Source organism: Telopea speciosissima, chromosome 3 (assembly GCF_018873765.1).
Source record: "Telopea speciosissima isolate NSW1024214 ecotype Mountain lineage chromosome 3, Tspe_v1, whole genome shotgun sequence".
Taxonomy (NCBI): domain Eukaryota; kingdom Viridiplantae; phylum Streptophyta; class Magnoliopsida; order Proteales; family Proteaceae; genus Telopea; species Telopea speciosissima.
This window is the reverse complement of record NC_057918.1, coordinates 54,833,532-54,858,759: the sequence shown is the minus strand read 5'-3', so window position 1 is coordinate 54,858,759 and position 25,228 is coordinate 54,833,532. Positions and strand designations below refer to the sequence as shown.

At 41.8% G+C, this 25,228-nt stretch overlaps 3 protein-coding genes across 3 annotated transcripts in view; all 3 read left to right on the top strand.

Moving 5' to 3' along the window:
* Positions 1-352: 352 nt before the first annotated feature.
* LOC122655303 lies at positions 353-3,855 on the top strand. Its single transcript, XM_043849507.1, has 2 exons — positions 353-391; positions 3,250-3,855. The coding sequence occupies exons 1-2, from the start codon at positions 353-355 to the stop codon at positions 3,853-3,855; spliced, it is 645 nt and encodes a 214-aa protein (XP_043705442.1).
* A 2,643-nt stretch (positions 3,856-6,498) lies between these two features.
* LOC122655302 (secreted RxLR effector protein 161-like) lies at positions 6,499-6,969 on the top strand. Its single transcript, XM_043849506.1, has one exon. The coding sequence runs from the start codon at positions 6,499-6,501 to the stop codon at positions 6,967-6,969; it is 471 nt and encodes a 156-aa protein (XP_043705441.1).
* A 2,571-nt stretch (positions 6,970-9,540) lies between these two features.
* The window catches only part of LOC122656258 (integrin-linked protein kinase 1-like), a 146,887-nt gene continuing 131,199 nt past the window's right edge, over positions 9,541-25,228 (top strand). Inside the window, exons 1-2 of the mRNA XM_043850740.1 lie at positions 9,541-9,578; positions 9,854-10,299. Of these exons, the coding sequence (XP_043706675.1) occupies positions 9,883-10,299 (417 nt within the window). The 5' untranslated portion in view covers positions 9,541-9,578; positions 9,854-9,882. The remainder of the gene's footprint in view (positions 9,579-9,853; positions 10,300-25,228) is intronic.

Sequence of the window (25,228 nt, the reverse complement as noted above, 5' to 3'; positions counted from 1 at the left end):
AAACGATGAACTTCTCTGGCAATTTTGTGTAAGATATTTTACTATTGGTTGTTTGGCCTAATTGACCAAGTCTATCCCAGTCATTATGTCAGTTACACTTTGGATACTTAGCTTCCTATTTGTTAGGGATTAATTCGCAAATTATGGGATAAACTACTCTCCTACTATCCATTAATATCTAGTTGTTATGGGAGGTTAGATATTAACTATTTAATAGGGTGAATTAGGTCCCTTCTCTACCTTAATATACGCACACTCATTCCCATTGATGAGTGAGCATACGACTAAGGCAAGGGAGAGAAACCTAACTCCATTAAAGACTGCAAGGAAAGGAACTTGAAGTGCAACATCGATGGCTTCGTCAAACTCCACCGGAATTAATGGTTCATTGGTGAATGATATTTAGTTTCTTACCTATAATAGTGATATTTGTGATTCATGAATGCTAGGCAAGATTCTGTTAATGTGGTAGTAGGGAATTTTAATTCCTACACTTGGTATCAGAGCTTACGGTTGTGCCTTTCGTATTCTTGAATTACATATTGAAATCTTATTAGGATTTCATTATTGTTATTTTATGATGGATTAAATAAGTTCTTAGACCACTGAGCATGAATATTTTTTTTCTTTTCTGTTGTGTATTAATGGATAAAGTTGGATGTGTACAACGATTTGCACAAGTATTCATGATTAATTTAAAATTATGATGGCAGCCAAGGCTACCATTAAGGGACAGCAGGGAGACTTGTAACCATTTAAAAAACAAAATCTGGGCAACCAAGGCTATCGATGAAATAAATAATGGGAATAAAGGTGGACGGAGCCGTAACAGGGAGAAATTTTCTCTCGCCTGCATTTTAGATCGGACCTTTTAAAAATAATAATAATTTTTCATGGCTTATCTCTACTGGCCTGTAGATTTAAAAAAATAAAAAATAAATTAAAAAAAAAACCTGCAAAGGCAGCCAAGGCTGCCATTACTGGACTATAGGGGTGTTGGACAACAGGGTGGTCGCCGGAGTATGGTTTTCCACCCTCCGGTGACCTGTACACTGGCATAAATCCTGCTAGTGACTCACCTTCATCGTCGAGGTTTCAAGAGGCTAGAGAACCATGGGTCCATGGGCGAAGCCACAATTTGTGGATGTTGTTTAGAACACGATTCTATTCATTGAGCTTTGGCAGGAGGTTGAAGAAGGGGACATGCCTATCATTATCTAATTTGATTTGGAACCTTTAGGTCCATTAAGCTTTAAGTTATATAAATGAATATAAGATGGCTCATTTGTTTTTGGGCCTCTTATGTTTTAAAGTTTATATTGGGCTTCTCTTTATTTATTTATTTTTCTGTTTTGAGATACTAGTTGGTAGAGTTCCTTCTCTTACAGGTTTGCTATTAAATAGGCATTTCCTCAATCTACTGATGGACAACAAGGAAAGCTTAGATGTGTCATAGAATGATGCTGACTTTATTCACTGTCGCTCATAGGATTTGGCTCATCATCTTCTCATGAGCTTTGACATGATGAGATAATTAGATTTTTCTAGTCTTGCCAAGAGCATTGTACACGAGCCATCGTTGCTCGGATTGGAGAGCTCATCCGGTAAGAGAGTTTCTTTCATCTACGCAGGCAGCTTTTAGTTGGTCCGTAAGTGTTGGAGGACCCTCTCAAGAACCCGTCCCTTGCTTTTCGCCTATCCAGCCAAGCTTGTAGGGGACGTCTTAATAGAGGACTCATGACCTCAAATCTTGGGATAGGGAGAACGCATTATCTTTTTTATTTTTTATTTTTTATTGTAAAGCTTGTATTGGGCCCATTAGCCCATTTACATATGACTTATTGAAAGGCATTTGTTCGGTTCATTAAGAATCAAATCGGCCGAACTAAAACAGTTTAATCGAACCAACTCATATTGGTCTGACCGGTTTATCGGCTGAGTTTTGGTTACCTGGATACCGACTCGGTAACTTGTATTTTGACCCGTCAGGTTGTCGGCTGACCAGCCGGATTTTGGTTGCCGCCGACAGAAATCTCTAGTATTGACTAGTAGTGACTGGCGAAACAGAATTAAACAAAAAAAAAAAATCTAAAATTGGTTTGTTTTGATTTATTAACCCGATTTCTGTCTCTACTAATTTATTTATTTTTTCTTTTCTGTTTCTATTTATGGTTAATTCTGTTTGTTTAAATTTCTGTTTATGAGACAAATTATATTATATAAACAAAATTAGATTTGTTTTTGTTTATTACTATTTACATTTTCAGAAACTGTTTACAACATAATCATTTATGAGAAGCAGTTTTGGACGAATCAGTTTCTATTTATATATAAACAGAATCACTTATTAAAGAATCAATTATGTTCTGATTCTATTTCTGACTTGATTCCGAATCCGATTATGATTCTGTTTGTTTCTATATTTCTGGTTTTTTTTTTTTTTTTTTTGAACACTTTAATATGATTGAATGATATGATTAGTTGTATTTCAATTTGGGGTGATAAATTAAATTTTATTGATTTCACATACACTTAGATGTTGGGAACTTAGGGGATAAAACCTAGAGCTTAGTCATTATATTGCTACCAAAGTAGACATATAATGGAAATTCAAGGGGATTGAACAAAAATTATTGAGCCTAAACTTCATTAATGAAATGACATCAATAAAACAGTATGTAGGACATCAATGACAATCATATAGTTGAGTTTAATGGGAGTGTCCAAAGGCACACACTTCTCTTGATTATAATGATTTATTTCTGTTTAGTCCTAAATATAATAGTGATACATCTCAAACAATAATGCAACTAGTTTAGGGTATTTGGACATACAATTAAGTTGAATGGGAGTATCCGAAGGTAAACATTCATCTTGGTTGGGATGCCCTCAATTGTTAATCCTACACATAAATGTAGAAACACTTCAATCATAACAAACTTATTTAGGGCATTATGGTAAAATCATTAGTCTAGAAGTCAAGCTAAAATAGGAATATCCAAAGGTATACATTTTAGTTTGACTGTGTAGATAGATTGTCTAGCTCTAAGGATGACTTCCAACATCTTTTGAGTGAACCACTAGTGTGTTAATAGTTCTAGTATTACTGAAACTCAAAGCATTATTGATAATAAACGTGTATTTTTGTTTCATTTCAGAGGGACCATCACCTATGACAGTACCTAATATTGTCCGACAGTACCTAATATTGTCCATATCCTTACTGGCTCAAACTATCCGGATTGGTAGGAGGAGTTGATTTACTACCTAGCTGTCGTTAATCATGACTATTGCTTCCGCATTCTGAAACTTGCTGATCTCACCGATAATAGTACACCAATTGAGAAAGCTCTTCATGAGAAGTGGACCCGATCGAACCATTTATGCCTCTTGTTCATTAAGAAGTCCATTGGCAAGACCATTAAAGGGTCGACCCTTGAGTCTGACGATGCAAAGACCTATCTGGCTTCTGTTGAAAAGCGGTTTGCTTCAGTAGGCAAGTCGCTTGTAGGCACTCTCATGGGCAAATTAGTGACCATGAAATACAATGGCAGCAGTGGCATAGCCCATCACATCTGTGAAATGGCAAACTTGGCTACACAACTACAAAAGTTGAACCAGAAGATGAATGAACTATTCCTTATTGAGATGATTCTGCAATCACTCCCTGATAAATTTGAACCATTCAAGATCCATCGTAATACGAATGATGATGATTGGGATGTAAATGAGCTTCAAAGTAAACTCATTCAGGAAGAGCAGAGATTGAAACAAGTGTCCAATTTTGTGGCACATAAAAGAAAGAGTGGAAAGAACTTTAAAGCTGCACCTAAGAAGAAGACAGTCAATTCATAGAATGACAACAAGGAAAAGAATCCTGACAAACTAAAATGTTTCTTCTGCAAGAAGGCCAGACATCTTTGCAAGGATTGTCAGAAACGTAAAGCTTGGTTTGAAAAGAAGGGTAATAATTCTATCCTTGTTTGTTTTCAAACCAACCTTATTGATGTTCCTTGTAACACATGGTGGATTGATTTTGGTACTACTGTGCATATTTCAAATTTCATGTAGGGATTCCTTTCAACCCGGAGACCAAGTCCAAGTGAGAGTATTGTCTGCATGGGGACCAGATGGAGTCTGAGATTCGAGCGATCCGTATTTACAGACTTATTATGGATACCGGATACCGGATACCAGTTGGAGTTGATGAACACTCTCTTTGTCCCTTCTATGTCTAGGAATTTAATTTCTTTGTCCAGACTTGATTATGAGGGTTTTAAATCTTAATTTTGGAAATAAGATTTTGAATATTTATAAAGATAATGTTCTAGTTTTTACTGAAAATTTATGTGAAAATCTTTATAAATTGAACATAGACTCCGATTATGAGAAATACCTTCTTGCCCTGCATGTGGAAGTTGGATCTAAACGTAAATCTAACAGTGATGATTCCTCGACCTTGTGGCATAGGCGCTTAGGTCATATCTCTAGACCTATAATAGAAAGGTTAGTGAAGGAAGGTGTGCTACACACACTAGACTTCACTAACTTTGGAACTTGTATAGATTGCATTAAAGGTAAGCAGACTAGAAACAATAAAGTGGTTGTCACAAGGAGTGATGCACTTCTAGAACTAATTCACACTGATATTTGTGGACCATTTGACCCTTGTATTACTGGTGAAGGGTATTTTATTGCCTTTTTTGATGACTTCTCTTGGTATTGTTATGTCTGCTTACTAAAGGAAAAGGCTGAAGCTAAGGATGTCTTTGAGATATTCTGTGCTGAAGTCAAAGATAAGTTAGATAGAAAAATCAAGGCCGTGAGATCCGATAGAGGGGGTGATTACTATGGTAGACATACAGATGTAGGACAAAGTGAGGGACCATTTCTCAAATCGAAGGGTATTACTCCCTAATATACACTTTCTGGTACACCTGAGCAAAACGGAGTTGCAGAAAGTTGCACTCGTACCTTTCAGGAAATGGTATGAAGCATGATGAGCATCTCAATATTATCCGAGTTTTTATGGAGTGAGGCTTTGAAAATAGCCGTGTATATCTTGAATCAGGTTCCCAGTAAATCAGTTCCTAAAACTCCTTATGAGTTGTGGACGGGAAAGAAACCTAATTTGAGACACTTGCACGTATAGGACTATCCTGCAAAAGGCCAGATTGTATAATCCACATGAAAAGAAACTCGACCCTAAGACCATAAGTTGTTATTTTTTTTTGTTATTGTCAATGGTCAAAGGGATTCAGGTTTTATGCACCCTCACACAGTACTAGGATTGTGGAAACATTAACTGTTAGATTCCTAGAGGATGGCGACATTAGTGGGAGTGATAAACCACGTAATGTGGTATTTGAGGAGCTCTAGGTTACACTTTCAGCTCTTGTACATCATGATAGCGTTGTTCTTCCACAAGTCATCACTAGTGATGATTCTGTGGAATAACAAACTACAGAGGATGTACCACTTCATGAGGATGTTGTCATTGAGAACACTATGGATTTATCTCCACATCAATCGAAAATACAGGGAAGGCCTCAAAGAGTCAGGAGGTCTGCCTCCGAATGACTGCATAGTGTATCTCCAGGAGTCTGAATTTGATATAGGAATTAAGGATGATCTATTAAGTTTTTCACAGGCTATGAATGATAATGATTCTAACAAATAGGTAGATGCCACGAAAGATGAGATGAAGTCTATGGGTGACAATGATGTCTGGGAGCTCATTGAACTACCTTCGGGATTCAAAGCAATTTGTTTTAAATGGGTATTTAAGACCAAGCACAACTCGAAAGGTAATATTGAATGACATAAACCTAGACTAGTTACAAAAAACTTCACTTAGAAGGAAGGCATTGATTACCTTGAAACCTTCTCTCCTTTATCTAAGAAGGACTTACTAAGAATCATTTTGACTTTGGTGGCTCATTATGATTTAGAGCTTCATCAAATGGATGTGAAAAATGATATTCTTTAAATGGGGATTTGGAGGATCAAGTCTATATGAACCAGCCTGAGGGGTTTAGTGAACAAGGAAAGGAAGGTCTAGTGTGCTAATTAAAGAAATCCATATATGGACTTAAACAAGCTTTCAGACAGTGGTATCTCAAGTTCAACCACATTATAGTGTCTTTCGGATTTGTTCAAAATACCTTTGATAGGTGTATATATGTGAAAGTCAGTGGGAATAAGTTTATATTTCTAGTTCTGCATGTGAATGATATCTTACTTGCGAGTAACGACCTTGATTTGTTAAAGGATATGAAATCATTTCTCTCTAATAATTTTGAAATGAAAGATATGGGTTTGGCCTCATTTGTGATCGGCTTAGAGATATATCGTGATAGATCTTGCCGATTACTTGGGTTGCTACAAAAAGCTTACATCAATAAATTGCTAGAGAGATATGGTATGAAGAATTGTAGACTAAGTGTTGTTCCTGTAATTAAAGGAGATAGGTTTAGTTTGAGCTAGTGCCCACATGATATGGAGCAAGAAAGGATGAAGGATATTCCCTATTCTTCTGTTGTAGAGAGCCTTATGTACGCCATGACTTGTACTCGTCCAAATATTAGCTATGTTGTTGGTTTGTTGGGTAGATATGTCAGTAATCTTGGAATAGATCACTGGGCAGTTGCAAAGAAGGTGATGCGTTATCTACGAGGAACAAGAGAATGCATGCTTACTTACAGAGCTTCTAATCAGTTGGAAGTGGTCGGATGTTCAGACTCTGATTATGCTGGATGCCTTGATAGTAGGAAATCAGGTTATGTCTTTTTACTTGCTAATGGGGCAATTTCTTGGAAATCCAAGAAACAGACTTGTGTCTTTACTTCTACCACGGAAACAGAGTTCATGGCATGCTTTGAGGTCATATCTATGACAATTTGGTTACGGAATTTTATCTTAGAGCTTCGAGTTGTTGACACCATCATGAAGCCGCTGAGAATGTACTGAGACAATATTGCCGCTGTGTACTACTTCAAGAATGACAAGCATTTTAGTAGAGCGAAGCATATTGGAGTGAAGTACAACTTTATGAAAGAAGCCGTTCAGTAACAAGAGGTGTCTATAGTTCATATAAAGATAAGTCTAATGATTGCTGATCCGTTGACCAAAGCATTTACGCCTAAACTCTTTATAGATCTTGTAGGATATGGGTCTTGTAAGAGTCTGACGTATTGGTCACATTTTGTAATGCACACTCTCTCATTTGATTTATCATATTAATGGAAGTTTCTATACGTTTCTCATCTCTATCTTTATGTGCATATTTATCTTGATATGAGTGAGATATTATTGTTTTGGACCATTATACTTGTGTTTATCCTTTTTTATGCACCAGTTTGAATGAAATTATTGTATTAATTATTGAAGGGAGTGTGTCGGTATAAATGAAATATAACTGCCATGATTCACATTAATAAGATTGTTTATTCAAGGTATTTATGTTGTGTGACCTATGAATGGGACATTATGTTAAAATCCAAGTGTTGTTGTTTGGGAATTTACAGTTTGGTCAAATGGTCCAAGTGGGAGATTGTAAGATATTTTCCTATTGGTTGTTTGGCCCAATTGACCAAGTCTATCCCAGCCATCATGTTAGTTACGCTTTGGATACTTAGCTTCCTATTTGTTAGGGAATGTCTATTTGTTAGGGATTAATTAGCACGGTATGGGATAAACCACTCTCCTATTATCTGTTAATATCTAGCCGTTATGAGAGGCTAGATATTAACTATTTAATAGGGAGACTTAGGTCCCCTCTCTACCTTAATATACGCACACTCATTCCCATTGTTGAGTGAGCATACGGCTAAGGCTAGGGAGAGAAACCTAGCTCCATTAAAGACTGCAAGGAAAGGAACATGAAGGGCAACATCAATGGCTTCATCAAACTCCATTGGAATTAATAGCTCGTTGGTGAACGAAATATAGTTTCTTACCTATAATAGGGATATTTGTGATTCATGAATGCTAGACAAGATTTTGTTAATGTGGTAGTAGGGAATTTTAATTCCTACATTTTGTTCCACTTCAGCAATAGTATAGTCTCCCTATCTGTTATCGGTTTGCATCTCTAGCAGGTGTTTTGATTTCTTCTCTGCCAACCATTCACTAAGGTTAGTAGAAAAAAAGAAGACAAACTTCTCCACAAACTTCTCCTTAAATACTCTTTACCCACACTCCGCCAACGATTTCCCTCTCAACCTTCACATTTGATTTCAAATCTAGCACCAGTTCCTTTCTTCTCCAGTGAGCCATCGTTCTGAGCTAATTCTCCGTTGATGATGTTTGATAATTTCTAGTTAATGATGCAGAATTTCTAATACAATCCTGCTCATATATGTATGTACTATATTTGAATTTGGATTTTGTTACAAATATATATATATATATATATATATGAATTTGGATTCATTATGTTGTATTGTACCCATATTATGGTATTTGTATTACTTTTGGTATATATAGTTATGTGATTTTCTTATTGGCTTTCTTATTGACACCTCTCAAGTTGTTAAAATAAGTTGTAACCTTACTTTTTTTTGCCTTTTTGGTATGACACATTTTTTTTTTGTAATGAGGGTAAGTGTAATTTCCAAACCTTTTGATAATGACATAATGATATATCAATATTTTTTAATTATTTTTGTAAACCTTTTATATCCATGTCTTAAAGAACATTTAAGAATACAATACACTACTGTCGTACATAAAGGAGCAATTAAAAGGTGTCAAGTTCTAAATGCACCTATATATAGGTCTCATTCAAACATTCCCTATGATTAGTAGGGATGAAACAGGGTCGGGTTTTTTAAAATCCTAGCCCAACCCTGAGTCCTCTTAGCTCAACCCAAGCCCAACCCGGCCTCAGCCCAGCCCAACCCTGATTGATCTTGATCGGGTGGGGCTGGGCCAGGTTGGCCCTGATTGACCCTGATTTTTGCAATTTACATCATTCTAGGCATTAAAAAAATGAGATACATGTGATTGGGTATAGGTTTGTTTCATACTCAATTGACTATTAGATTTTTTTGGGTTGAAAAACTTAGCCCAATCTTAAAATTGTAATATTTTGGTTCAATAGATAATTTATCTTGTTTGGTAAATGAATAGATAATTAGCTACTAAACAAAAATTGTAAAATGTAAACAATAAATTATAAAGTATAACCTAACACAGGGTCGGGCCGAACTGGGCTTAGCCCAATGCCTCAATCGTGGCCCAACTCGACCTTGACCCAAGGCCTGAAAATTTTAACCCCAACAGGTCATCAGGGTTGAAAAATCCAACCCAAGCGGACTGACGGGCCAAACTTACACCCTAAAAGTTAGGGAGGTAACTGTATTAGTTTTTTTTTTTTTCCCGGTAAAACTGTATTAGTTTTAGATGTATATTACACATGCCCTGTAAGTTTAGTTGCAGGTATTTGTATGATTCATCACATGGCTTAATGATTCTAATCTGACGGACCCCGAAGGAATTCTCCCTTCACCATGGATGGGTGAAGGAAAACTCGCTGAAAATATGTAACGTCTTTTACGGAGACCTCTACCGTGTATTTGGGTGGGATTTGTTTCTTCCATTTTCCTCGGATCTTCAATTCTTTCTGGTCTTCGATCTGGATTTCCAATTTCGCTTCTCCATTACCATATTCACCTGCCATAGCTCGTAATCGAGGGCTTCACGAGCTCTCGATCGAGCTTTCCAACACCTTCACTGACCTTCGATCTCCCCCCCCCCCCCCTGTTTTTTTAATCAATTTTCAGAATGTAAAGGCAAATCACGTCCAATTCTGTTTCTCTGATGATCATGACGTGTTGTGGTTGAATAATTCTGGGGAGATATAGGGTGTTGAGAAAAAAAATGGACGTAGCTGCTCATTTGAAACGAGGACTTTCGCGGCAGTTCTCGACAGGATCGATGAGGTTGAGTGGGAGACTCAGCTTCTCGAGGCAGTCTTCGTTAGATCCAAGACGGAATACGTTTCGTTTCAGTTTTGGGAGGCAATCATCGCTTGATCCTAACCGTAGGACCTCTGTTCATGAAGGACTTACAGTGCCGGAGAATCTTGATTCAACGATGCAGTTGCTGTTCATGTCTTCCAACGGAGATGTGAAGGGAGTGGAAGAATTACTTAATGAGGGTGTCGATGTGAATAGCATTGATTTGGATGGTAGAACTGCTTTGCATATCGCTGCTTGTGAAGGGCATGTAGAGGTTGTCAAGCTCTTGCTAAGTCGGAAGGCTAACATTGATGCTCGTGACCGGTGGGGGAGTACGGTAGATTCCTTTTCTTGTCTCTATTGACCTGTGATGAATTTAAACTTGTTTTGGTTTGCTTAATAATAATTGCTTTACATAGTTTTGGATAGTGCCTTTGAAACTATCATAGTTTTGGATAGTGCCTTTGAAACTCTGAATGGAGACGAGAGATACACTAGTGTAATAGGAGTTCCGACATTTTATGGGTTCTCCTGTCTGCCTGTTGAAATGGTCCTAGATCGTATGTTGAAAATTTGCGCAGGATGAAAAGGTCTTTACAGATTTTCCATTTCTTTGCTCATTAGACACTCTGTTGATGTGATATATATCTTAAGGGGCGCTGTTCTCTGTGCCGCAGCGCAGCCTGGGCCCAGGCACTTGGGGGTGGGCGCAATGACCACCCTACCCCCTGCACAGGTTGCCCATCTGTCTGGGTGCAGGCTGCGCTGCGGCACAGAGAACATTCTCCCATATCTGAATTAATGATAAAAAAAATTACTTGGACACCCCCTAGACTATGGCTATTTTGCTTACTATCACCAACGTTTCAAACAATTACTTGACACCCCCTGAAACCTGACGGTGTTAGTCTGATGTTAGTGTTTAATTGGAAATGTCCATTTTACCCTTATCACCTATTCAATAGAAAACAGAAAAATTGAGAAATTTACCCCCTTCTCCTTCTTCTTCTTCTTCTTCTTCTTCCTCATGCAACCCCACCGCCCCTACCTCCTACTGGTTTCAAACCCTAATTGATTTCAGAAAATTTCTCTTTTCTTAAACAAATTTCAAATCAAAATAACCCAAAACCCTTAATTGATTTTCAGATTAAGGGTGTGAATCTGAAAATCGATTAAGATTCAAACCCTTAATGGTAAGTGGAATCAAATTTATTCACCTACAAGAGGAATTGTAATCAGAAGTGGACCGGTAGGAAAGGATGCCCATGTTCATGAACTGTATTTCCTCTTTCTTGTCCGATCCTGGATCTGGGCCAGCATTGAAAAGAGTATTTGGAGTTTTGCCAAATGAAATATCTAATTTTGGCGACAGTAAACCTTGTTTTTATCGTAATCCTCACACAGACACATAGACCCAAACAGCTAAGCTGATTCGTGAGTGGTATTAGTGTGAAGGGTTCTTTCGAATCTGATACTTTAAGTGTACGTGTTAAGCTTTCACTTTCCCCTTCATATATGGGTTGGTGATGAACTAATAATGTAATGATGGGATCCACTTCCTCAGAAAATTAAGGAGGAGAACTAAAAGTTCTGGATTTCAATCCGATAAAACACATGTCAATACGAAGATGAAATGAGGAGAAGTAGAAGTAAGAGCCAAAGACTCCTATCAATGTGAAAGGTACTTAGATATTCCGTCTCTGCAAATGTTGACGGGAAACTAGAATCAAAGCTCCGATTCAGCAGAGAACAGAGACAGAGGTAGAGTGTAAGAGAGAGAGAGAGAGAGCTAGACAAGTAATCTTGTGGAACTTTCAAACCCTTAATGGCTTTTGAAACAGCAGACATTGCTGCCGGTTTTTTTTCTTTTGGTTGCAGGAAGAAGAAGAAAGGGGGGTTAAATCTGTCACTTCACTACACCTTAAGGGTAGTTTAGGTATTTACAAAATGTTTAACCAATGGTAACGGTGACTGACTAACGGACAGGGCTACTTGAAAGAAATGGTAAACTGCAGGGGTGTTCAAGTAATTGTTTGAAAAGTTGGGGAGAATAAGTAATTAGGCCATAATACAGGGGGTGTCCAAGTAATTTTCTCTTAATTATTTGATGATCCAATGAGGATTTCATTTTAGTTGCTGTACAAAGACAAGTGTGAATTTGGAAAGAAAGGGCTTGTTGAAAGAACTTCGCTCTGTTAATGGGCTGTACATTGAACCCTTTTAGCTGGTTGAGGAAAAGCTTGAGGAGTATGATTGGCTGTGAACTGCTGCTGTCCCACAGTTTGTGAAGTCAATGATTCCAGATATTGCTCCATGTTGGTCATTCTTTCAGTTAACTGTATGAACATCTCAACAATGGGAATATTAGTGTCTACGGCCTAGTTTGGGGTGCTGGAACTCCCCTCGGCCATGGCTCTGATACCAGAATAATGTAAAGCTAGGTCTCAAATAAACAACTTTGAACCCAACTCACAGGAGGACCTTTCACAGCTAACATCATTACCTTAAAACACTAGTTCCAGGCTTCCAGCATCAGGAATTAACATTAACACCTAACAGCAGTTGAACAGCGGGGTGTTTTAGCCCTTACGATCCTCAGCCATGCCTAACAATACCTTATGAGGATACCAAATCACAAGAGAAAACAAGACACTGTAAGTTAAGGTCTATCGGCTGGACTATATTAGGCATTTCTCCCGAAAACTCAACTGATCTCAGAATTAGCAACAAGGCCCCTTGTATGGGGATGATAACTCTATTGAAGGTAAGCTTCTTTGAGTTGAATCACACTTCAAAACCTCAGCCAATTCTAATGGCTTGACGCTGAGATAGGACAGGTTCTCAGAATTAGTAAGTAAAGTCCATAGCCAAATCCAACCGGTGAATTAAGGTTCAAATCACCATTGAAGAGAGGTCCCATGGAGGATATTCTGCTGTCAAAATAGTGGCCGTAACTGATGAATGGATCTGCAGTTTCTTGGTCTTGAAGGTCTCAGCAATAGGACTCCCAAGTAACAGATACCGCAGGGTGTGAAGTTGTTTCTCCTACCAGAACTTGATGTAACAGCAACGGATCATTCTTCCAAGGACCAAACAGCAACCCCAGCAAACTTGAATGTGTCTCAGTGTTGGGTGAATCACAAAACAGTAAAATAGAAACTTAGGAAATCGATGGACATAAAAGAGGAAGAAGATAGGGGGGGGATATGACCAAGGCCTCTCACCTATGGCCTTGCCGCCGTCAGTCTCTCACTGCCACAAGGTATCACACCTCACTGCTTCTCACAGAACTTGGTAAGAATAAAGGCATTTAACTTCATTAAATCATGGGGAAGGACTCCTCATAGTCCAGTACATATAGCTTGGCTATTGCCATGACTACAAAGGAAATAATAGGAATTACAAAGTCCCTTACAAAGTAACTATGGGACTTGTACAGCAAGCAAAAATATATAAACTCAAAATAGAAATTACTAAAGAGCAAAGATCACAAAATAAAATCTCAACTAAAACTGTCCCCCACAATCTGGTTTGGAGTAAACCATAAAACATCCAGCTGCATGGGCTTGCCCAAAGGCCCATCGAACCATGGTCCCTATTAAGTGCGAGGGGCTTGGTTCCTAAGGTTCGTCCAGCTATATTTCTGCCCCAGGAATCTGTCTACATCAGTTGCTTAGATTCCATGACAACTATGGTTGGCATATATAATGAAGAGAAGAACGAGGAAGAAGGGGATGAGACTGCAAGAGAGCAGAATCATTACTCTAGCAGTCCCCCCTACCACTATTATATAATAACCAAAAGAGATACATCTTGTTGCTTTAAGAACTGGAGGTTTGACCTCGGTTTGGTGGATTTGCCTCGGGTCGGTACTGCACAGAAATGATTAGCACAAGAGTGACCGGGCTGAGCCGGTGTTGGATACTCCGATGCTTAAGTCAGCTCTCTTAGCAACAGATGAGTAAAAATGAATTCAGACAGATGAGTGCTGGGTGCTACCAGAGTATTTATAGATGTTGGGGGAGAGCCAATCTCGGCGGTGATGTGAGTGTCCGATTTGGAGAGGGATTCTTGCTGCAGAGGAATTCTAGTCACGATTTTGGATGACGTGGTGTCTTTATCAGCAACATGGGTAGAATCCCTTATGCCTTATGTCTCCATTGGGGGAGACGTAATGCGCCACTAGCGGAACTGTTATGCGCTCTTTCCAGGAAGTGCTGGGAACGGTCATTGGCCAGTCAAATGAGTGGTCGGCTCCCGTTATTTGGTATTCGCACAGTACCGTCCTTTGTGTTCGGAGTCGTGCGAGTCTTTTACCGTTCATTCTTATGATCAGCCCGTTTTCATGGTGCAAACATCCAGCCATGACCGACTTGTTCCTCAATGACAAGTCACTTTCAGGTCGGTCTAGCTTCCTATGGTCAGTCTGCGATGCCACGTGTCGGTTCCCCATTGGTTTGCCAATTTATGATTTTTCACTTGCTCCCCACTCTCTTAGGATGCATTCGTCCAAAATGAGTATCGATCCGTCCTCTATTTAGGCTATCGTTGGGGTTTCGATTTTCGAGGCAATCATTAATGCTCCACCGCCACAGTCTGACATGATGTGATGGAAGTGACGTTCTGTCTTACGGATGACGCATGGCTTCAAGTCATGATGGTACCTCGGGCAGTCTTATCGTTGTGCGATCGTGACCGTTGATCTCTGTTACCTCCGGCCGTTGGTTATGGTCCTTTCGCCTTCTCCCTTCCTTCTTATAAATACTAGAGCCCTTCTTTAGTTTCTCACTTTGCTCCGTTGCTCCCCCGGCCTTCTAGTTCCCTTAGCTTTTCCTTTGTGTCGCTTTGGTCTTCAGCTCGGCCCTTTACTCTATAGTCGGCTCGCACTATTAGCTTTCGATCGTTCGTCTTCGCGGGGGAATTATAACACACCGATCCGATCAGTAAGTTTTCTTTCTTTCTAATGTCTTCCGACAACTCGCTCCGGGGCCCTAACTTGGGTCATCAGGAGATTTTCGGGATGAGCAAGGACTCAGATTCGGGTACCGGTTCGGATAAGACCCAATCTGACGAACCATCAATCCTGTTCCGCTCGAAGAGCTTTGCTGTTCGGCATGGGCGTACCCATGTCCTAGTTTCTTCCTCAGCAGGGCCCTCACGGGAGGGTACCCCCAGTCTGGTATATGCACACGCCCTCCCTGAGCGAGAAGCAGAAGGGGGTCCAGCCTCTGAGGCCGAGGAAGAAGCCGAGGACGAGGGTAATGAGTCCAAAGGCTCGGCCATTGGGGACGTTACCTCGGGTGCAAACACCTATGAGGGCGTTCTTGATGATCGGGCCCCTGTATCCCTTAGGGTGCGATTCGGTATACCTCTCGAGATCATTCTTCGCGCCCCGACCAAACACGACAAGGCTTGCTATTTTCGGGAAGGCGAGGTGTGCCTATACGAGATTGCTTTTATCTGCAGTCTTCGTCTTCCGGCCCAGGGCTTCATAACTATTGTCTTGGACCATTACCATCTATGTCCCGGTCAATTATTGACGAACTAGTGGAGGCAAATCCTCGGGTTCTTTATCTATTTTGGTCGGCTGGTCCGACGTGCCACAACTTCTCTCTTTTCGGTCTTCTTCATGTTGAAGAAGTTGACCGGGGGGTGGTATTACCTATCTCTCCGTAACTTGAAGGGGTCCCTTAAATAGCTCCAGTTCTTCAGCCACATGCCCCAATCGGTCAAGAATTGGAAGGATCGGTACTTTTTCGCCACTATCCCAGATAATCCCTTCATGTTGGAGTGGAAGGACATCTATTTGAGCCATGTGAATCAGGTGCCCGAATTGAATAGGTATGACCGGGAGTCAGTGAGTGTCGGCCTGGATGGGGAACCTTTTGACGTCCATCGACTTCGTAGGGAAGAGGAGTTAGTCGTTTGAAAGTTGAGTTCTGCCCCGAGTGAGTATCCTCAGATCGGGGAGTATGTCCTCTTGTATTTTCGTTTTCTCTTGTTTGTGCTAATTCTCTCGTTTTTCTTTTTCTTTTTTTTTTAGTGGACATTACTTTGGATCGCAACAAGTTCTGCGCCGCGGCGGCCCAGAGAAAGAAAGAAGCCGAGCAAAAGCAGAAGGGCAAGAACGGTCCTTCTACGGCCCCGCCCAAAGATAAAGGTCCCGCAGCGGGATTCATCCCTCCTGCCCCGAGGAAACCTCCTTCAGACCCGACCCTGACTAAGAGGAAGGAGAGAGAGTACCCAGACGCAGATGATACTACCCTCCAACACCGGTCCAAGCAATTTGCTCTCCACCCCTCTGATCCCTCTGACCGGGGGAAACAGGTTGTCTCTGTCGAAGACGACTCTTAGACCCTGGGGGGCCAAGACAAGGAGAGGGGCCCTATCCTCGCGCCTAAATGGAAGATCCACGAGGGTGACTCATGCTATGAAAACGAGATAATGGCGCGGGAGTGGCTTGATTGGGCACGGCTCCCCAAAGACCAGGAAGCCCCGATGAAGCTATCGGACGTGGACCTGGCGAGTTCTCTCTCTACTTGGAAATGGCCATTGTAAGTACGGCCTTTTCTTTTGTTTGCATTTGAGTTATGCCGCTTCCTGAACTTTGTTTTTGCAAGTGTAGGTCTTTTCCAAGGTTGTCGAGTTTTCCATGCGATTCGAGAAGTACTGTTCTCTCTATTTCGAAGGAAAAGACAAGCGCACGAAGATGGAGGTACAGATGAAGGACCTAGTCAAGGAGAAGACTCAGCTGTCTGGTCAGCTGACAGAGATAGAGGAGACGGTGCGATCTTTGACTGATCGTAAGGACACTCTGGAGGCTGATGCATAGGTTGTCGCAGGGGAGATCGCTGATCTCTAAAAAGAATTGGAGGACCTTAAGGCGAAGGGAGTTTGCCGACCTTGATGTGGCTCGCGTTCAAGCAATTGAGGATTTCAAAAAGTCTCCGGAGTTCAAGGAGCTGATCGAGAAGTGCACCGAGTAAGTGTACGGTTTTGGTGTTGACGATACGGTCATGTTTGTCCTCGGTAAGGACCCTGGATTCAGCTTCAAGGATTTTGAAGGGTACACTCCTTCTCCAGCTGAGACCACCATCATTGCTGATGGACAAGTCGAGGAGGGGGTAGAGGTCGGCCAGGGCCGTGCCAATGATGATTAAGGGCCGAACCGTTCTGCGAATCTCCAAGAATCTTTGGGGGTTGCTGATCCCCTCTATCTTGAACAGGACTTCATTTGATGACGCATTCTCTCTTCTTTTTTGTACTATGGGGCGGGTTAACTCCCCCAAAATTTTGTAAAGGCCTTGTGGCTTATATTATCAATGCAGTAATTTTGTAAATTCTATCTTTCTGAGCTCGGCCTCGTAAGGGCTCTTTGTGCTGACCTTAAGATCGGTCTCTAATGCCTCGTTCTGTGTTTTATGCCTCGTAAGGACTTTCGTACCGACCCTTGGGGTCGGCCTTTTATGCCTCATAAGGACTTTCATGCTGACCCTTAAGGTTAGTCTTTTATGCCTCGTAAGGACTTTCGTGTTGACTCTTAGGGTCAGTCTTCTATGCCTTGTGAGAAGAGATTTGAATTGAAGACTTCTAAAGTTGGAATTTTATTTAAAGTTGGTACGGGTTACATGGGAGGGCCGCTCACTCATAAAATTTTCTTAAATTTTCTGAATTCCATGGTCAGGGTGCTTTGTTGCTCCTCGGAGTCTTCAAGCGGTATGTACCCGGTCGTATTTTCTTGGAGACTATGTAGGGTTCTTCCCAGTTGCTGACAGTTTGCCCTCCTTCCTTGGTTGAGAAGCCTTTGCCTTTCTTAGCACCAGGTCTCCCGGCCTGAACAACCGCTCTTTCACCTTGGAGTTGAAATATCGGGCCGTCCTTTGTTGGTAGGCCACATTCCTTAACAACGCATCTTCCCTTACTTCATCCAGGAGGTCGAGGTTGGCTTGGAGTCCGTCCTGGTAGGTTCGTTCATTGAAGTTCAGCACTTTATGAGATGCGGCGAGCACTTCCACGGGTACTAAAGCTTCGGTTCTGTATGTCAAGCGGAACAGGCTTTCTCTTGTGGGTGTCTGGACAGTCATTCGGTACGACCACAATACGCTTAGCAATTCCTCAACCTGTCTTCTTTTTGCCTCAGTCAGCCTTCTTTTAATGCCAGCCAACAGTGTTCGGTTCGTGACTTCTACTTGGCCGTTTGCTTGTGGGTACGCAACTCCCACTGGTCGGAAGTCAATGTGGTACCGTTCGCAGAATCATTTGAAGCTGGGATTGTTGAACTGTTTGCCATTATCCGTGATGAGCCCCCATGGTAGACTGAACCGGTATATGATTGTCCCTGAAGAATTTTTCCATTTCTCTCTCTGTGATTCGTGCCAATGGCTCGGCTTCCACCCATTTAGTGAAATAGTCAACTATGATGACTAAGTATTTTCTTCCCCCCGAGGCCGGCACGAAATCACCGAGGATATGCATGCCCCACATCGTGAATGGTATTGGGCTGAGAACCAAGCTCAGTTGGGTTGTCGGTTGGTGTGGGATTGGGGCGAACTTCTGACACTGCTCACATGTTTTGACATATTTTATGGCCTCCTCCTGCATCCTTGGCCAATAGAAGCCTAGGCGGAGTACTTTGTATGCCAGGGCCCACCCTCCCATAGGGATGCTGCATATACCTTCATGTACTTCTGCTAAGGCGTATTGGGCTTGCTTTGGGGCCAGGCATTTTAGTAATGGGGCAGTTACCGTCCTTTGATAAAGCTGTCCATCGATCAGTGTATATCTTGCTGCTTGTCCCCGGACCTTCCTTGCCTCAGCTCGGTCCTCAGGGAGGGTATTGTCTTTCAGATAGCTAACTATAGGATCCATCCAATTGGGCTCTATATCAATTTGTACTATTTCCCTTTCTTGATGGGACGGCTCGCACAATCTTTCCATGTATATTGCCCCGTTTAATTGGGATAGGTCGTCATTAGAGAGTTTGGATAACGCATCTGCCACTGCGTTCTCTGCTCTCGGTACTCGTTGCATTTCGAACGCTCCGAAGTCCTCGATCATGGCCCGGTCTTTAGTCAAGTAAGCCATCATCCGTTCATCTTTCGCCTCATACTCTCCGTTTATCTAATTTACTACTAGTTGTGAGTTGCTCCGCACCGTTAGACCGTCGATCTAGACGGCTCGGGCTATTCTCAGTCCGGTTGACAGGGCTTCGTACTCTGCCTCGTTGTTAGATGCTGGGAAATCAAACCGTAGGGCATACTATATCTTGAAGCCTTCGGGGCTGGTTAGCATAAAACCTGCTCCACTCCCTCTTGCATTGCTTGAGCTGTCCATAATCATCATCCATGGGGCTTTCGTCTTGTCTACGGGCTCAACCATTCCTCTTTTTTGTTCTTCTTCAGTCAAGGTGCATTCTACTAGGAAATCGGCGAGGGTCTGACCCTTAATAGCTGTCCTCGGTCGATACTTGATCTGGTACTCACTTAATTCAACCGCCAATGCTACTAATCATCCTGAGACATCAGGCTTGTGTATTACCTTTTTCAGGGGTTGGTCAGTTAGCACTGTGATTGGGTAAGCTTAGAAGTACGACCTTAGTTTTCTGGCCGCGACTATCAAAGTGAAGGCGAGCTTCTCGATCTTCGGGTACCTACTTTCTGCATCTAAGAGAACGTGGCTCATATAGTAGATCGGTCTTTGTTGTTTGTCTTCTTCTTTCACGAGCACAGTGCTGACCGCTACTGGTGAGGTAGCAAGGTAGACTAACAACTCATCTCGAGGCTCAGATCGCTCTAGCAATGGTGGGCTAGAGAGATATGCCTTCAATTCTTCAAAGGCGCGCTGGCAAGCTTTTGTCCAGGCAAAATCCTTGGGGGTCCGGAGATTCTTCAAGGTCTTAAAGAATGGCAGGCATTTGTCTCTGAACCTGGACATGAACTTTGTTAAGAATAGCTGTATCAAGGGTATATATGTACATAATCCCTCTTTTATGTATTCTTTGTGTCATTTGTATGAGGCCAAGGGTCTGTGTGTAATTATATATTCTTTTCAATATAAGTTGTTAGTCTCTTGTTTTGAGACATAACACACAAAACCAAAACTGTGGCTGCTCTCTTGAAGGAAGTCTCTTCTCTTCTTCTTCTTCCACTCTAAAAGCTAACATGGTATCAGAGCATTGATCCTGCTGTTTGCAAGTGTTCGAAGGAAGTTGGGAGTGTGAAGAAGGGTTTCATTCACCTGTTTTCTGCTGCTGTTCGAAGGACTGGTTAGGTCATCTTCTCCAGCTTGTTTCTCTCTCGTTTGGAATCCATATGGAGTGCTTCTTGGTGCTCTAGTTTCGTTCAGGGGTCCTCTTTGATCTCCTTTGCTTCTCTTTAACCTTCTGCAAGCACCCATTCATTCCCATTGCATCTCGGTTTGGCTGTTCTGCCTAGAATTTCCGCCAGCTAGAGTTCTTGTTTGGCACCTGCTCTTCAATAGAGCCCTGTTTGGCCATTTTTTATGGTCCATTTACATCATTTTTGGGTAAGGAGCATTACTCATCTTTATTCCGCTGCTATTTGAGTATTTTCTGAAGATCTACAAGTGTTTCTAGCCTTTTTGGCTATTGTTTGCCCTGTTTTTTGTGCCTACTGGTTTGGGACAAACCTGTTTGCTTGAAGTGCTGCTGTTTACTCCTTTTAAGTGACTGATTTGAGATCAAATATGGGTGAGAAAAATGTTGAGACACCCTTGCCCCTTGTGGAAACAGCTCCATCTCTCCCTTCTTCCTTTGAGGGCCCCAATATCCAACTTCCTATTGCCAAGCTTGAGAACCACAACTATTTGGATTGGTCCCGATCCATGAAATTGATTCTTTGGTGTAGGGGGAAGATGGGGTACATAAATGGTAGCATTAAGGCCCTCCTTCCTACAGAGCAAGGGTACTCCAAATGGGACACTGAGAATTCTCTTGTGATGGCTTGGCTTCTTTTCTCAATGAAGCCTGAGATTGGAAGAAGGTTTATGGGCAAGGAATCTGCCAAAGACATTTGGGACAGTGTGGCCTGTATCTTTGATCGGGTTGGGGACTCTACAAAGGTGTACCAACTTCTCCAACAGATTGTTAGCTTGCACCAGGGTGATAGAAGCGTCTCTGACTACTATAGTCTTGTTGTGGGCCTGTGGGAGGAGTATGATCACTATAGAGATCTTCACTTGTGTCCTAATGATGAGGTCAAGGTGCACCGGCTGTTTGAGAAAGGGAGGGTCGTATTTCTCCTTGGCGGCTTTAATTCTGACTTTGAGCCTCTTAGGGTACAAATCCTTGGCCGACCAAGTCTTCCCTCATTGGAGGAGGTGTGTGGATATCTACAGAGTGAGGAGACCCGTAGGGGTGCCATGGGGACTATTCCCACTGTTGAGCGCTCTGCTCTTGTTTCTTCCACCCCTCAGGACTCCACTAAGGGAGCTGATACGGGGGCTGCTAAGGGAGCTGCGAAGGGCCGATTCTTATGTGACCATTGTGGCAAATCCGGGCATACGAAGGACTTTTGTTGGGATCTCCATGGGAAGCCCCCTTCTGGTTTCTCTGGGGGACTGAAGGGACAGCGGAAGAAGGGGCCTAAGGCTCATGTTGGAGTCATTGAATCTGATCCATCCTCTCTTTCCAAAGAAGACATTGCTGCATTTCGCCGGATTGTGGCCCACCTGGATGGTTCCTCTGCTACTCCTACTTCCACTGCACTACAAGCCTCTTCCTCCTCCGGCACCACACCTTGGGTCATTGACTCAGGTGCCATGGATCATATGATTGGTAGGTCTCAGCTGTATAATTCCTATTTTGTTTGTTCTGGGAAAGATAAGGTAAAAATTGTTGATGGTTCCTTCTCTTCCATTTCTAGTAAGGGAAATATTCAGGTTACACCACTTTTACCCTTGAAGTCTGTCTTTCATGTTCCTAACTTTGCCACGAACCTTCTTTCAGTTTTCCAATCGACTAAATCTTTGAACTACTTTGTCACCTTCTTCCCTACCTATTGTCTTTTTCAGGATTTGGTGACGAGGAGGGTGATTGGCAGTGGTCGTGAAACTAACGGCTTGTATGTTTTGGAGACTGGTGCTTCCCCTGTTGTGCAAGCTTAGTCCTATGTTTGTGGGCAAGAAGGTGGACGTACTCAGGAGGATATTTTGCTTTGGCATCGTCGTTTGGGGCACCCTTCTTTTTCTGTTATGAGGAAACTGTTACCACATTTATTTACTTCTTTTCCTGTCACTCATGTTTTTCATTGTGAACCTTGTTTATTTGCCAAAAGTTGTAAAACAGTTTATGCATCTAATGGTAATAGATCTACTTCACCTTTTCATCTTATCCATACTGATGTTTGGGGGCCTTCCCCTATTACCTCTTTATGTGGCTTCCACTACTTTGTTTCTTTCATTGATGACTATTCTCGGGTTAGTTGGGTTTACCTTTTGAAACACAAGAGTGATGTCTATGTTGCATTTAAAATTTTTTATGAGTTAGTGTATACCCAATTTCAAACTCGGATCCAAATTGTTCGTTCTGATAAAGGTGGGGAGTATATGTATAGTGGTTTGGAAACCTTTTTTTTTAACCATGGCATTATTCATCAGGTGGCCTGTGTTGATACCCCACAACAAAATGGGGTGGTTGAAAGAAAAAATCGCCATCTCCTTGAAGTGGCTAGATCCCTTTGGTTTACCATGCATGTTCTAAAAACCTTTTGGTCTGATGCTCTACTCACTGCTGTCTTATTAATCACATGCCGTCTAGTGTCTTGAACTTTAAGGTTCCTCTTGATCTCTTATCCTCACGGTCTTCTTCCTTTTCTCTTCCTCCAAGGGTGTTTGGTTGTATTTGCTATGTACATATTAGCAAATCCGCCCGCACTAAATTGGATCCTAAAGTTCTAAAGTGCATCTTTCTTGGATATTCCTCCACCTCCAAAGGGTATAAATGCTATCATCCTCCTACTCGTCGGTGGCTTCTCTCCAAAGATGTCCATTTCTTTGAAACCATACCGTATTTTCAGTCACCTCTTCAGGGGGAGTGTTCATCTCTTGGTGGTGGTGTTGAGGGTGAAGAGGTTCTCGAGTTTGTTTCATTTCCTTTCTCCTCTCCTGTCCCTATTTCCCCTTCTCAGATTGACGAGGGAAAGAAAAATTCTGTGGATACTGTTGTTGAGAGGGAGCCTCCTAGTGCATAGGTGAACAGAGAACAGGGGGAGCTACTGGTATATACGAAGGACAGGAGAAATCCTTCTTCATGGCTTCCTATAAAGAAGACTTGCCAAAATCCTTCTTCGTCTCCTCATCCTGAGCCTCCATCCATCGAGACAGGTATACCTCCCTCTACTTCTACATCCTTAGACTTAGATCTTCCTATTGCGCATTGCAAGGGAACTCGGGCATGTACTAATCCCATTGCCAAGTTTGTTTCCTATGATTCTATCTCCCCTATAGGTATAGCCTTCACTGTAGCTATCTCATCGATATCTATTCCCAAGAATGTAGCAGAGGCTATGGCAGATCCACAATGGAGAGAAGCAATGAATATAGAGATGTTGGCTCTTGAGAAGAATCACACTTGGGACCTTGTTAAACTCCCTAAAGGGAGAATCCCTGTTGGATGCAGATGGGTATTCACAGTCAAGTTCAAGTCTGATGGTACTGTGGAGAGGTATAAGGTAAGACTTGTCGCCAAGGGTTATACACAGGTGTATGGCATTGACTATCAGGAAACCTTTGCTCCGGTGGCCAAGCATAACTCCATTCGTGTACTTCTCTCAATGGCTGCAAACCTTGATTGGCCATTGTACCAGCTTGATGTAAAGAATGCATTCTTACATGGTGACCTAGAAGAAGAGGTATATATGCACTCTCCTCCTGGGTTCAAGCATCCTGGTGACAATGGGAAAGTGTGTCGTCTTAGGAAGGCTCTCTATGGACTCAAACAATCTCCTAAGGCTTGGTTTGAGAGGTTCAGACAAGCCCTCCTGCATAATGGATATACTCAAAGTCAAGCTGATCACACATTGTTTATACAAAGGAAGGGCAGTACTATTACGGCTCTCATTGTTTATGTTGATGACATTGTGGTCACGGGAAACAGTGAAGCTGAAATCTCAAAGCTTAAGCTTTATTTGGCTCGGCAGTTTGAGATCAAAGATCTCGGTCCATTGAAGTATTTTCTTGGGATTGAAGTTTCAAGATCCAAGTAAGGGATCAATGTTTGCCAAAGGAAGTTTGTTCTTGATCTACTTACCGAGATAGGCTACTTAGGGTGCAAACCAATCTCCTCCCCTATTGAACAGAACCACAAACTAGGAGAAGATTGTGGTGAACCTCTTGACTCTTGTGGATGCTGAAAAGTATCAGAGATTAGTAGGTAAGCTAATCTATCTTTCCCTCACCTGGCCTGACATCACCTACGCTGTTGGAGTGGTGAGTCAGTTTATGCATGCACCCAAGATGGGACATCTTGATGCAGTTTACAGGATCCTCAGGTATTTGAAGTCATGCCCTGGAAAAGGCCTTCTCTTCTCTAGGAATGGTCACTTGAGAATTGAAGTATATACAGATGCTGATTGGGCCGGGTCTATTTCTGATAGAAGATCCCACCTTTGGATACTGTACCTTTGTTGGGGAAATTTAGTCACCTGGAGAAGTAAGAAGCAACCTGTTGTAGCTAGGTCAAGTGTTGAAGCAGAGTTTAGAGCCATGGCTCATGGTGTGTGCGAAATCTTGTGGTTGAAGAAACTTGTTCAAGAATTGGGATTTGAGACGACTGAACCTATGAGTCTATATTGCGATAACAAGGCAGCCATAAGTATTGCTCATAATGTTGAGGTTGACAGACACTTCATCAAGGAGAAGATAGACTCTAAGACTATTTGTACTCCTTTTGTGAATACAAATGAACAAGTGGCAGACATCTTCACCAAAGGACTTAGCTCTCATCACTTTAGGTTTATATTAGATAAGCTGGATCTGTATGACATATATCACTCAGCTTGAGGGGGAGTGTTAAGAATAGCTGTATCAGGGGTATATATGTACATAACCCCTCTTTTATGTATTCTTTGTGTCATTTGTATGAGGCCAAGGGCCTGTGTGTAATTATATATTCTTTTCAATATAAGCTGTTAGTCTCTTGTTTTGAGACATAACACACAAAACCAAAACCGTGGCTGCTCTCTTGAAGTCTCTTCTCTTCTTCTTCTTCCACTCTAAAAGCTAACAACCTAGCTAGGGCCGCTACCCTC

What these genes read in the sequence shown, in the direction of transcription:
- LOC122655303 (XM_043849507.1), top strand. Translation starts at nt 353, where the DNA reads ATGGCTTCGTCAAACTCCACCGGAATTAATGGTTCATTG. An exon ending in CCGGAATTAATGGTTCATTG is followed by an intron (nt 392 to 3,249) that starts GTGAATGATATT and finishes CCGGATTGGTAG; the next exon opens with GAGGAGTTGATTTACTACCT.
- LOC122655302 (XM_043849506.1), top strand. Translation starts at nt 6,499, where the DNA reads ATGGAGCAAGAAAGGATGAAGGATATTCCCTATTCTTCTGTTGTAGAG.